Source organism: Talpa europaea, assembly GCF_964194135.1.
Source record: "Talpa europaea genome assembly, chromosome: 13".
Taxonomy (NCBI): domain Eukaryota; kingdom Metazoa; phylum Chordata; class Mammalia; order Eulipotyphla; family Talpidae; genus Talpa; species Talpa europaea.
Window position 1 is genome coordinate 40,616,641 of NC_140080.1, and position 14,437 is coordinate 40,631,077.

Sequence of the window (14,437 nt, forward strand, 5' to 3'; positions counted from 1 at the left end):
CCCTAGGGAGACTAGAGATTTTTGACTTCTTCAGTCCTAAAGATAATACTTGACAATCTGACTTTATTGCAGTCTCCTGACCCCTCTTTATGATTACCTAGCTCTCCTGCCAGTGATTGATTGGCCATGGGAGAATGAGCGTGCGAACATGTCTAACATAGCTCTTGGTTTACTTTAGTAGTTCTCTTTTTCCCTAAATGGGACCACGTTCTCGAATTCTATTTTCTGTTGATCCAAAGCAGCATAATATGGTGAAAGAGAGTAGTTTGGTGTCAGATAGTGTAAGCTACCAACTGGGCTTTCTGTTTTTCAATTTTTTCTTCTTTAGGAGGTTGAGTTCCCACTCTCAAGTGAGAGACTGTTAATACCCTTTTTCTCTTTTCTCTGTTATTTGCTCAGCCTGTCTTCCTTGATCTTTGTACAGCTTTGTGTTTTCTCCCAGCATTTCTTTCTCCCTTCTATCTACAACAGGGGTCAGCAATTTTTTTTTTTTCTATAAGAGGCTGAATAGCAGCTATTGTAGGCATTGTGGGTCGCAGGACCTCTGCATCCGCTATTCAGTTCTGCCATTATTGTAGAGAAGCAGTCATAAAAAAATAGCTAAATGAATGAGTGAGCGAACATTTCAAGTTATATCTATATAGATACATCTTTATATGTAAGTATAGGTATCAGGGTAGATGAGTCCTGTTGCTTGTCCTTTGCTTGCCTTTGATCTAAGCTATTAAATCCCAGTCAACTTTATGATCTTCTGGTGTAGAACTGTAAAAGCAACATAATTAACCATGACAACTGACCTCTTAGTACGTGGATGATTCCCGCTCCTCTTTCTCTGTAGATAGCATTTCTAGATGTAGACATTCCTCTTAAGAGGAAGTAGACAAGAGCTTTTCCTATGCTAGCAAACTTAACAATGCAGAAAAGCAATCCAGGAAGCCTGCTGTCTTCTCCCTTTTCAGGACCAATGTGCTGAGTATCGGGAAACTATGAAAAATGGCAAACTCAGCTGTACTCGGGAGAGTGATCCTGTACGTGATGCTGATGGCAAATCGTATAACAATAAGTGCACCATGTGTAAAGAAATACTGTAAGTGCTTCTTTCAACAGGCATGTCTAAAAGAAAAATAAAGCAGAGTTGGGTAACAGAAAGGCAATGGGGGCACTACTTTATTTAGGGTGTCCAGGAAAGGCTTGACATGTGAATGGGACCTGTAAAAAATGAACAGTGGGGCTATCTGGAAGAAGAGTTTCAGAGAGGGCAAGAGCCAATGTAAAGGTCTGAATAGAGACCTGAAGTTAGCAAACTCAAGAAACACAAAGGAGGCTACGATATCTCAAGATGATTGCATGAGAACTGCAGAAAAAAGAGTTTGGAAAAATCACTTAAGGGATTTTAGGCCAAAATAAGGATATTGAGTTTTATTCTATATATGATCAGAGGCCACTAGAGGTTTGTTAATAGAACTGTGACTATACCTAAAATTCCACTGTACTAAATCATTCTAGACCCTCTTTCCACAGGTTAAGTTGATTAAAATTTCAAGACTTCATATTTGCTTGCATTTTCAGGTTATGTTTTTTACCACTTAGGCTACTTCTCATGTGCTCAAAGGGAATTCAAAAGAAATAAAAACGAAATCCGTGAATTCAGTGATTAGACTTGTTACTTGTGGGTTTTTTGTCATTAATAATTAATAATGACATGAATGCCACAATGTAATAAATAATATGAGAGATATTAAAGAAAAATATACATATATTGATTTTTTATGCAAAACCAAGTAAAACTTTGCAGGAGAACATGTACTAGAGTTTAGTAGTATTTGGAACTTGGGCCAACTGCATCAGAATCATCTGATTTGCTTCTCAAAAATCAAGTCACCAAGTCCCCAATCCAGATCTTGTCAATAAAAAATATCAGAAAACTTAGGGAAAGGTAAGAGGTTAAAATCTAAGGAACATTCTAGATTATTCTTCTTGTTTTTCACTTTGAGATCTATAGTTTAAGAAATAATCTTATAATGGGTTGATCTACAAATCAAAAGACTAGAGTGGTGAGTTTGGAGTAATTACAAACACAACGAGTGATGAAAATATGAAAGCGCTAAGGAAGCTGGGCCTGGCCACCGAAAGTTTGCCTTGAAATATCTGAAGGATTAATATCAGGACTTCAGCAGGCTTGTTCTGTGTGGTCCTGAGAACTAAGAACTAAGGGGTGCAAGTTATCCACAGATACATTTGGACAGAAATAAAAGAAACTTTGCAATTGTTTGAGTCGCTCTCCCTAGAAAAGCTATCTTGGCATGTGGGAGCCTCTTCTTACAGAGCAGAGAGAGGGTCTGTGTGAAGGAGGTTTGGAATACATAACTCTGTGGCTCCTTCCAAACCTGAGTTTGTGCTAACAAGATGACTCTTGACTGTTCTTCTAGACAAAGAGAGCAAGAGGAAAAAAACAAGCATTCTGGCAGTAGATCAAATAGGACTGAATCAGCATCGAGAAAGGTAATTTATTAACTGGGTTGTTCAGAATGGTCTTTGTATAAATCAGCACTGGCTATCAAAAATATGGAAAGGGGTGAACATGTGGCCAACCAAGATCTTGCCCTTGGAAGGTCAGAAGCCAACATTAATGTGAACATCACAATGTCACTAGTAACTTGCTCAGTGTAGAAATTCATTGCTAAATGGAAATCATTGAATCTGACACTCCAACATGTTTTCTATAGTTTACTTAATTCTCTCAAGTGAGTTTGGCCAAATAATTTTTTTTTTAACCATATTCATAGACAGGAACAATGAGGTCCAGCAGCTGGAAGAAATTACAACTTTTAGTGGCTTAAAATAACATACATTCAGTCTATACATTTCTGGAGGTGGGATATCACTGCATTAAGACCAAGCTGTCCGTAGGGCTGTGTTCCTTTTTGAGGCGCTGGGGGAGGACCTGTTTCTTTGTTTTTCCTAACTGCTAGAGCCTGCCTATATCCCCTGTCTTGTGGCTGTCTTGAGAACCAGCAGTGGTCAGTAGAATCTTTTTCAAGCTGCATCCCTCTGACACTGACCGCGCTTCCCGCCCCCCTCTCTCTTTCACTCATAAGGACCCTATACCACCCAGACAGTTCAGGGAAATCTCTCCATTTTAAAGAGTGCTTATTAGCAATCTTAACTCCATTCTACCTTAATTCCTGCTTCTTGTAAGGCAACACACTCACAGATTCCAGGAATTAGGACCTGGAGGTGTTACTGCCTGCCACAGCAGAGTATTGGCTGCCTGGCTCCGGAGTCAAAATGTTCACATTGCAAATATGATCAAAATCTGTCAAAAACAGTCATTTCTAATATAACCTTTCCCTGTTTTCAGGATGAATGTGATGAGTTTAGATCTCAAATGAAAAATGGACAACTCATCTGCACCAGAGAAAGTGACCCTGTCCGGGGTCCGAATGGCAAGACACATGGCAATAAGTGTGCTTTGTGTAAAGAAAAATTGTGAGTATTTTTTAAAAAAAAAAACTGGACCTGAAATTGTGGGTCTTACAGTCTAATCATTTCTCATCAGTCTGAGAAAAATCACAGTTTTTTAAAAGTAGATTTTGTAATTAATAAAGAGTTTATTTACTTTGGCTAAAATGTTTCTGTTTGTACTTCCAGGGAACGGGAAGCAGCTGAAAAAAAAAAGAAAGAGGAAGACTCAAGACATACAGGAGATAAGAGCAATGTAATATATGTTATACATGTTAAGTGTTATACTTAAGTGTAGGTGACTGATTGTATGGTCAAATTAGTCACCAAACATTTATAGATATAGAAGCCCACTCTGTCCAGTCATTATAGTAAACAAGAAAGATATGGCCATATCTTTCAAGAAAATGTCATGCTATTTGGAGCAACTCTGAAGCAATTTTCACATATTAGTAAGACCAGTAACAACTGTCAAGTTGTTGTTATCAAGTGAATTTCTTTTCTGAAGTTTTAAAACAGTCAAGCAAATAGATCTAAAATCGCAGGCAAGAAAGCAAATATAAAAAACTTGGAGCTCCAGATGGTAAACTCTTGGCATTCCAGTGCCATCTTGTGTTCAGTTTTAGACTTTGAAAATGCTTAACAACTCCAACACATGGAAAAATGACACAGGGCAGTCTCTTCTAATCCATCTGTGAATGCCAATCAGAAAAGCAAAGTAGTGAAATTTCCCCTGGAAGGTTTTCCTATTAATGAGGCAACTTTTTGCTAGGTCTAAACTGACCAAACAAAATGAAACACTACGCTAAGCATCATTAAAAAAAAATATGTTGGGGATATCTTTACACATTTTGGTAGGTGAGTGACTTTGAGAAAAGGCTATTTTAGTATTTTAGTCTTCGAAGCTTCAAATGACTGCTACTGACAATCTATTCTATTTTATCTCAGATATTTTACCTTTTCTTAATATCTAGTTTATTTCAAATAAAAAATTTCTAGATATTTCAAATTAAAAAATACTCTCAAACATATATATAATATCCAGGTTCTTTTTTGGGGGGATTGGGGGTTGGGTATAAAAAGGGAGCTGTGGTTTTATCTATACACACAAAGAAAAATAAGTTTTACAAAGCACATGCAGCATCAGAATTAAACTTCCCCCAAATCTATATAATTGTTGAGACTTTCCAATTTTACAATTGAGAAAAACTCAGAAATTAACTACACACATAGAAATAGAAGAGCCAGAGCTTGCACCCACACATTTTGGGTGGTTTATAGGTGATGGGTGTTGCCATAAACATGTCCGTACATGGTATTTTGAGAGCCAGGAAAAGAAAATCTAGTAACTTCTAAAAATGATGGCTGTGTGATATTTAATATGTTGGCAGGTAGTCAGCTCCAAAGCCATTTCAAAATGCTGCAAATAAAGTAAGTCTAGAGATGTTTATGGGTATCCCAGGGCAAAGAAAGGAGAACCACAATCCAGGTCACTAACAGTATTTTTTTAAGATCATGTTCCTATGTCTCTACTTTGGCTCCTTGAGCTCAAAGGAAGCTCAAGACAAATTTCTGTAGCTGTCAAAAAATTTCAAGAGAGGTCAGATCCTGAGGACTTATTTCCACTGGCTTCTCTGTAAGGTTCTTATTTGCAAAAACTGAACAAAAAAGGCAAGTCTGTCTTCTTCAATAGGCAGAGTTTTACTCTCTGCCAGGTAAACGCCAAGAAGAAAAGCAGCAGAGCCTGGTAGTTAACAGGTCTCTGATCACAAATTCCACTGTAATTACTGATTTTTTTTTCATTAGGACCGAGTGTTTTTCTGGGGTCATGGAAATCTTTTGATGACAACTAAAGGAAAGTCACCAGAGCACACAACAATGTGTGTGTAATACAGATGTGATGAATTCTGTTCAGGCTTTAATGAGGAGCAAAGTTAAATGTTTACATGTTTATATGTGTTGCCAAAAGAATGCTTTTTAGTTCATTCCAGGACGTTTTATGTGTACTGTAGTAATGAATATAGCTCAACCTACTAGAGAAAACTGTATTAAAATGGTAATGGCTTCCCCAGGTGTTAGTGAAATTTCAATGGGACAAATTCTTCATTTGGGATGCTATGGAGAGACTGGAGAAAGTGCTTTAAAACACAATCCACTGCTATTAATAAAATGTTCTTTCTCTAGGTCTTATTTCCATTCAAGTGCTATGAGTTTATATTTAACTAACTGATCTTGTGTTTAGTTTTAAAAATCAGATTGCCAAAGTAACATTTTTTTTTCCCTCCTAATGGCAGGATCAGTGTCATGAATTCCGGAGCTTGGTGAGAGAGGGAAAGCTTATCTGCACTAGAGAAAATAATCCGATTCGGGGTCCATATGGCAAGATGCACGTCAACAAGTGTGCCATGTGTCAGAGCATCTTGTACGTGAAGGACTTTATTGATCAGTGTGATGTGTGATACCTGTTTGCCAGAAAATAGCACCTCTTAATTGAACACTTAAAATGCTCAGTGTCTTACTTTAAATATACCATAATAGTTCCTCACTTCAGAAGAGGACAGGACATTTCCAAAGCACTTCCACAAGAAATTGTTATTTCGATGATGAGATACATAGTCACAGCTGGAGCATCTGGGATGGGAAGACAGCTGCTGATAGGAACCAAATTGTTGGCTTTCAAAGAGCAAGATTAGTAGCTAGTACCTGGTTTGCAAACCCACAGTCCTGTCATAGACTGCATAAAGGGAATGAGGCAGCGCCATACAGTTCTGTGGGTTTTCAAAGGGATTTTTTTTTAATGTTTGTGTACCATAAAGCCCTATAACTATTCAAAGGGCAGTCAGAACTGGAGAATTCAGTTGTCATTTTATAAGAAAAGGAAAAATGAGGCAACTGCATCAGAGATCCATAAATATATTGAGGGAAAAGTAATGATCCTATCATCCTGAATAATGGTATAGTAACTGAACTTATTAAAATTGATTGGCATTGCCACAAATATATCTTGTTAGATTTGCTGATGTTTAGGATTGCAGAGATATTTGGTTAATAATAGCCCTGGGAAAACTACCCCCCCCCTTTTTTTTTCAATTCTGCAGCGAACGAGAAGCTAATGAAAGAAAAAAGAATGAAGAAGGAACATCAAGTGCCAGGCCCTCAAATGATGGAAAGGTTATTTCCTAAAAGATACCGAGATAACTGCTTTACCTTTCATCCTCAGAATCTTGCATTCTCCTTCAGTTTGGGAATAATTAACATGCTTTTGCTTCAAATAAAATTGATTTTACCGATATTGTCACTTTGGGTTGTAATAGGATTTCCATTTTGGCTTTGAAGTTTAATGGTTTTCTCACTTTTATGGAGAAATATGTGCACAATGTGTGTCAATTATTATTTCAGTCTCTCCTCTTTGGGAGAAATATTGATTGAAAATACCTCAACTGCCTGCTATCTCTGTCACCTTAAATGGGAAAGTGATTTTAAACAGTTAATATGAACCAATCAGTCTCCCCTCTAGCTTCCTTCCCTGATTTTCTCAGCTTCAATGAATCAGTAGTGTGCATGGGTGGGCTGCCTTTTCTATTTACCTTTCAACACTACAGAGATGATGCCTTCCTACTCCTCCCTGCCCCCCAACCCTTAGCAGTGATAATCCCCTCTGTAGGGTTAGCTTTCAGGGAGACTGTCCTTTGGTCAAAAGTACACCTTGTATGGAGAAGGGGGAAGGGCAGACGGGAAGGAAAGGATAAGGGAGACCAGGTGGTGTCTCCAGTGTTGTTTTATCTCCCTGCCTTTCCAGGACCAGTGCAGAGAGGCCCGGAACCTGGCAGAGGACGAGAAGGTTAGACAGTCTAAGAGTTCCTTGGCCTCCATCCCCAGCATTAGTCCAGTGAGTCTGAGCCCAGTGGCAGGCTTCCTAAGGCCAAGCTTGGGAAAACCACCAAGACAAGAAGGGAAAAGCCATGTTCACACCTCCTTTCTCACTTTCTAGGATGAGTGCAGTAACTTCCGGGCATCCATGAAGAATAATGAGCTGCTGTGCACTCGCGAGAATGACCCGTTGCGGGGAGCAGACGGAAAGCTGTACAAAAACAAGTGCTACATGTGCAGAGCTGCCTTGTGAGTAGAGAGGCGCTTGCATGATGCCACTACATGGAACATGGTCAAAAAGGCAGCTTCCCCGAGAAACTGTATTTTCATGGAAGTAACACGATTTCAGTTTCAGGAGCACATCATACTAAGTCCACATGGGTAACTATGGAAGCTCACCACCAAAACCCTAACTCTGTCTTTTACCATACAGTTGACCCTGCTTTTGAGGCAGTGTTGGTTCACCACACTTCATAAGTTCTAAGTGCTATGACAGAAACAAAGCAGAACTCTAGGACGTTACTGAAATATTGGTGAAATTTGAATAAGCTCTACACTTTAGTTAATAATATTGTAAGAAGGTTAATTTGTCTGTGGGTGATCTTTGTGCTATGACTCTTAAGTTGTTAGCATGAGGGAAAGTGGGTAAGGGAAGAGGGACCAAAAAAAATCCTGTTTTTGCAACTTAAAAAATGGAAAAGGATCCTGTTCCCCCTTCAGCTGGCAGGGGAACTGCATTTTCAGAAACTTCTGATTAAATAAACGTGTGCTTCTGAATCCTTGGGATACTTAAATTTTACAGTCAAGACCCTTAAATTGAGAACCCCTGATGTAGATGAACTTAGACTTGGAAAATCCAGATGTAAATTCTAATTATGATATTTACTAGCTTTGTAGTAAAATTATTTTTTTCAATGCTCAAGATCAGATCTCTAGAACAGGTCCCTATTCTACAACCTGATCAGCTATCTTTAAGGAAAAAAATCAGAGTTGTGTATCCTGTAAAGGCAGAAACGGACACAGTGCAGGTTTTCTGATCCAGCAGACCGGGTAAAGGAGGAGTCAGAGTCCTCAGTGGGTTTTTGCAGGTCTTTTATTGGGGTTCACCAGGCATATGGCAGGCAGGGGTGCTGGGGGGCCGGCCCCCAGCACATCTTCACTCTATCTGGGCTCTCTGGCCTTCTCTCGTGGCCTCTGCTTCTCTGCTGTCACTTGGTCTCCTTCTGGTGTTCCGTTTCACTGGCATCCCCATGACGCCGCCCTTATAAGCCAAGTCTCAGCCCAGGTGTACTCATCTACATAGGCCCACACCCTACTCCAGGTGCCCGCCATCAGGCATGCATTCAGGACCACAAGGATTCATCATTAATCCTAATGGTGGGAGGGCAGAAAAGCCTGACAGTCATTTACCCTACAAAGTCTAATGAACATCATGATGATGATTGTGAAAAGCTCTGTGAACACAATAGTCAGTTTTTTTTTTCCTTCTCATGAAATATTACCATCTTTGTCTGTTGTGAGAAATCTGGTTTCAAGGACTTTAAGCAACTTGATCAAGGTCACACATCTGTTAAGTGATGAGAACTTTACACCAACTCCCCCTTATGTACATTTATTTGACACTATGCTGGACACTCTATGATTGAACCTTCCGTGATTCCATTATCTGGATTATAATTGCTTAATTTCCCCCGGGAATTTATAGAGAATATAACTTTAAATTACTTTTTGTTGTCTTCTCTAGTCAAAAAGAAGCCAGTGAAAAGCTATCCCACCCTAGGTCTTCTGAAGAGGAAATCAGCCCAGGTGCCCCCAATTCTGTGGTAAGAATGATGAATTGTGAGGAGCTACTTGTTTATTGAATTTGCTTACTTTGGGGCCTGTTGCCTCTTACCCCACCATGAACATCATTTCCATGGAAACTTGTAGGTCCTGTGAGGATTAAGTGGGGTTCATGCCTAGCAAGAGTTCTTTGACTAGGATTATCCTGTGCTCTGAGATTACAATTTTATGTAAAAGTATACTTTTGAAATTTTCAAAAGTGAGTACATAATTAACGTGACATCTCATATGTAGTTAAATAAGTAGTTGGGGACCTCAGAATTGATTCTGTGATTTCAGTAGACAAAAGAGGCTCTATATCCAACTTCCTTCACTTGCCCTCCCAAACCAGATTCTTTTGCCAGCAGCATGGAACACTATGCCAAGCACGTTCACCCATGTGAGTTTCCAACAAACAGCGATTCACAGTAGTAAAACCTTTTTATTTAAAATACAGACTGGCAATCATCAGTAATTTTATCTCAGTGTAAATTAACCTAATCGAATAATTCTTTTAGAGCTTTGGCAAGGCGAGGAGCAGCAAGGAGGAAAGGAGATGTGAGAACATGAAATAAATTCATGAGGTAGAATCTCAGATTAGACACGAAGAGAGAAAATTTCAGCATCTAGTCTGATGACCCAGAAAAGAAGAAAGGTATCAAACAGGAATTTTACCTAATTATTATCCAATTCAAACAGGATAAGTTGCATTAGTGAAATATGTGCTAATTACATACTTTGGTCATTTAGGCACTCACTACTCTAGGAACCCCTAAACATGGGAAAGTGCTACTCACAAATCTTCTTTTTCTCACCTCAGCTTTATTGAGATATTTCTGATATAAAACATTGCATTAAGGTGTACAGTGTACTGATTTGATACCCTTAAATATGGCAAAATGATAATTAAAGTAGGGTTAGCTAGCACTTCCTCGCCTTATATAATTATCACTTCTTTGTGTGTGTGTGTGCTGAGAACATTTAAGATCTACTCATTTAGTAAATTTCCAGTACAGTATTACTATCACCATGCTGTGCATTACATCCTCATAACTTATTTTATAAGTGAAAGTGACAAAAATATCCTAATTTTCCCCAGTCCCACCCCTGGTAACCATGATTCTCTTCTCTTAACTTTTTTTAGATTGTCCATATCAGTGATACCACACTATATATATATTTTATATATATATATATATATATTTTTTTTTTTTTTGTGGACCCCTTGCCGGTGGCAGGGGATCAAGCCGACGCTGCAGAGGCCACGGGCAGCCTCATAACCCAGCGTTCAATTGCTGCGCCACCAGGGGAGGCCCCACACAGTATATATTTTTATATGCCTTATTTCATTTAGCATAATGTCCTCAAGGCATTATCCAGGTAGTCACACAGGACAATACTTCCTTCTTAATTGTGGCTAAATAGTGTTCCATTGCACAAATGTCCAATATTCCATTGAATAGAATATATATATATATATATCAATTACATCTTCTTTATCCATTCATCCATTGATGGGCACAGGTTGTTTTCATATCTTAGCTTTTATGAATAATAAATTTTGTTTTAAAAAAATTTTCCTGAAATTTAAGTCATGTAGAAAGTACACATAGCATCATTGCATAACAAAATAAAATGTCACAAAGTGGTCACACCAGTGATATTACGCCTAAGTAAAGAAAGCAAATATTGCCAGCAAACTAGAAATTCCATCATGCTTCCTCCTGTACTGTTGGGCTTTGAGGTGAGCTTTTTCTTGCATCAGAGAACTACATTCGTAATTCAGCTTGTCATCCATTTATTCATTGTACAAATATTTACTGAGCACTTACTATTTTCCAGGCATTATTTATGTGTATGAGAACAATTGCCACAAACAAAACAGACAGAACCCTATGCTCAGTATTTTTGAGAAGGTGACTTTTGCTCCTAGGCCTAAAAGGAAGGCATCAAAGGAAGCAGAGTCCAGTGTAGTTGAGGCAGAGTGACCTTAGAACTAGAGAGAAGGAAGTCATTAAAGTAAGGCCATGTTATATAGGATTTTGTGGACCATTTTAAAGATTTTGGCTATAATTCTGATGAGGGTTTTGAAAAGGGTGGCATGATCTGATATATGTTTTAAAAGAATAACTCTGCCTGCTGTATTGAAAATAGATGGCGGGGAGGCAAGAGCAAAAGTAACATAGCCTGCTAGCAGTTGCAGTGAGCCACAGATGAGAGGATGTGAGTTCATACAATGGTGGTAGTAGTGGAGGTAGTGCGACATGGCTGGGTACTGGGTCTATTTTAAAGTCAACAGAATTTATTCAGAGTTAATGCACTACTTGAGAAAAAGAAAGGAGTGCCCTGTGTTTGCAAAGTAGTCACCCATGGCTGAGCTCTCACACTCACCCAACCATAGTCTTCGCCTGGGTCCCGGCAGCTTTCCTGCAGCCCCCACAGCAGTGGAGGCGCTGCACACACTGACAGTGCACATGGAAACTGCCTCTGTGCCATCTGTGTATTTTCCATCATTTTACTTTCAACTTATTTGAGATATAAAGATTCATTTAAAGTACACTAATTATAAACTTTATATAGTTGAGTCTTTTGTTTTTTCATTCTGATATTAACTGGAGTACTTTATCTTATTACTATTTAATGTAATTACTGACACCATTGATTTCAAGTCTTCCATAATACCATTTAAAATTTTTCTGTTTTCCTTGGGCTCTTTCTTTTTTTCTTTTTAAAGATTATTTATGCATATAAGAACTGGGCCAGAGGTGTGGGGGTGAGAGGATTCACCAGAGAGAGAGTGGGGAACAGATCAGGCAAATTGACTGAAGTACATTGCTGAGGCGAGCAGTGGGCGAGTCAGGAGAGGTCTGCTGCGCCATGTGGGTTGCTCCCTGGCCAGTTGGGGAATCGAACTCATGCTGCAGTGCCTGTGGATAGCTTCGTAGGTTGCATCTTAACCGCTTATGCTACCAGGGAGGCCCTGGTTCTACCTTTTATGATCATTAAAGTTGTGTTTGTCGCTATTGAATTCACAGTTCAAGAAGACTGCAAAGAGCAAATATGTTCCTCCTTCTACATGAAAAAATACATGTATTTCTACCTTGAGAAACATACTGACAACTGATATTTTACTGAACACTTAGTATGATACAACCATTTAAATGTGTTACCTGGTTTGATCCCCTAAAACAACTACATGAGGCAAAAGCTATTATTCATATTTTTCAGGTGGGAAAACCAAGGCTGAGAAGTTAGGTAAATCGCCCCTCTGGTTGGCACACTCTGGGGGCGGGGGAGGAAAGGGGAGAGGAAGGACTAGGGTCATAATAAGGGGGGGTGCAATTGTATGGGGAATATAACCAAAATGAAAATGCATACATTGTGCGAAAATGAAAAATGATGTAAGAATTATATAAAATATTAATAAAAAATCACCCCTCTGGTTATGAGCAGAGCTGGGACTCAAAAATCCATGCATTAAATTGGTTTTTACCTCTGAGTCTAAACTTTCTAGATTGTATATAGACAATGCCTTCTTTTTTTTTTTTTTAAGGTTCTCTCTGTTTTATTTTATTAATTAGTTAACTTATTTTCTTACATCTTTGTTAATTTTTGGATAGTATTTGATTTCTTACATGACTACCATCCTAGTATTCTCCCTATAGGCACTCCTTAGTTTATCTACGCCCAGTATCATGTAAGCCTTCCACTTTCTTTTGCTTTGTTCTCTCTTGTTTTAACTACATCTCTTTCTTAGCAAAAGAAGGACAAATCCAAGAGTTCAGTCTAACTAATGATGGCGTGAAATACACAAATGCGTATGAGTTAAATTACAGTTCCTTTATTAGTCATTTTTTAAATGTGAGTGAGAAAATCAAAAGATTCCCAAGTCCATCCTTCTTGAGGGCCAGCGAGGAAATTTGACTTATATTTTGCTTGTTCCAGGACTCTGATATGTGCAAAGGCTACCGAATATTGCCCAAGATGGGTTACCTTTGCCCAAAGCATTTAGATTATGTCTGTGGTGAAGATGGCCAAACATACAGCAATCCCTGCTTGCTTTGTCATGAAAACCTGTAAGTATGCAAGTTGCATCATTATATCTCCCAGTGTAAACATGCTTGATTACCATGTTGATCCACAGGAAAGTACTGCTAACAATTTCAGCTTCATTACAACCAATGTATTAATCAGAGCAGTTAAAAATTCATATTTTGAATGGTCTTGACTATATGTGTGTGTGTGTGTGTGTGTGTGTGTATAGAGAGAGAACTAGAGAGGAGGCAATTATATATACATAATTATATATATAACAGAAGGCAATTAAGGTATTTTGATTAATGAAATTGCTTATACACTTTACTAAGTGGATGAGAAAAGAAATTGTGCTGGAGTTGCAACAGTGGGAGAAAGTCTTTTTGAACCCATGTTCATCCCTGGCAGTGTGAGAGTCATCATTCCAGTATGTAAGAAAAATGTTGAGAATATTGGCTATATAGTCAGTGAAGCCTATAATTTCTAATGGGCCTGTGGCTACCTGATCATCACAGATTTCCCTTCCTCCCTAAATTCCTTCTTGGAGCAGGTATTGATGTCATGCAAAAGAGAGCACACTTTTTTTTCCCAAATATTTATTTATTTATACAAGCACTGGGTACAGTCAGAAGCGCGGAAGGGTGAGAGAATTCACCAGAGCCAGTGCAGAGAACAGAATAGGCAGACGATGAAATACATTACTGAGGGGAGCAGCGGGCGCGGCAGGAGAGGTCTGTCGCACCATGTTTGACCCTCGCCGGCAGCCAGGGATCGAAACCCTGCACTGCAGAGGCTGTGGGCAGCTTTGCAGCACAGCGCTCAACCGCTGCGCCACTAGAGGAGGCCCAAGAGAGCACATTTGTGCTTTGTTCTGGAGCAGACAATAGATCTGAGGGCTCACTGTCTGTGCATCCGTGAGTATATCCATCATTCTGAGGTTCTGCTTCATCTCTGAAAAGTGGAGACAGTTCTCTGAATCAACTGATTTCACAGGGTTTTTCAGAAGCATTATTATATTTATTTTAAGGTAAATACGAGGAATTCACCTTAATACTTTCGTTATTGCTTGTAGCTTTGTTGCTGCTTTTCTGCTCAAATGCTAACTCATCTATATACATTCCCCACATTTTCCCAGCTGACATGTGACCAGCCTTAAATGACAGCATGATGGCAAAGCTTGACTTTTCAACCCAGCCTGTCCTACTCCAGACTTACACTGCCCTCCATGTGTCTCTCTTCTTCTTAGGAC

General features: G+C 39.0%; 1 protein-coding gene across 1 annotated transcript in view; it reads left to right on the plus strand.

Annotated features, from left to right (window-relative positions):
* Positions 1-13,233, plus strand: part of SPINK5 (serine peptidase inhibitor Kazal type 5) — a gene marked incomplete at both ends in the record, with an annotated part of 83,180 nt that extends 69,947 nt beyond the window's left edge. Inside the window, 10 exons of the mRNA XM_084252636.1 lie at positions 960-1,087; positions 2,430-2,502; positions 3,362-3,489; positions 3,652-3,727; positions 5,757-5,884; positions 6,561-6,633; positions 7,262-7,351; positions 7,454-7,581; positions 9,077-9,155; positions 13,099-13,233. Coding sequence (XP_084108762.1) covers positions 960-1,087; positions 2,430-2,502; positions 3,362-3,489; positions 3,652-3,727; positions 5,757-5,884; positions 6,561-6,633; positions 7,262-7,351; positions 7,454-7,581; positions 9,077-9,155; positions 13,099-13,233 — 1,038 coding nt within the window. The remainder of the gene's footprint in view (positions 1-959; positions 1,088-2,429; positions 2,503-3,361; positions 3,490-3,651; positions 3,728-5,756; positions 5,885-6,560; positions 6,634-7,261; positions 7,352-7,453; positions 7,582-9,076; positions 9,156-13,098) is intronic.
* Between the last annotated feature and the right edge of the window lie 1,204 nt (positions 13,234-14,437).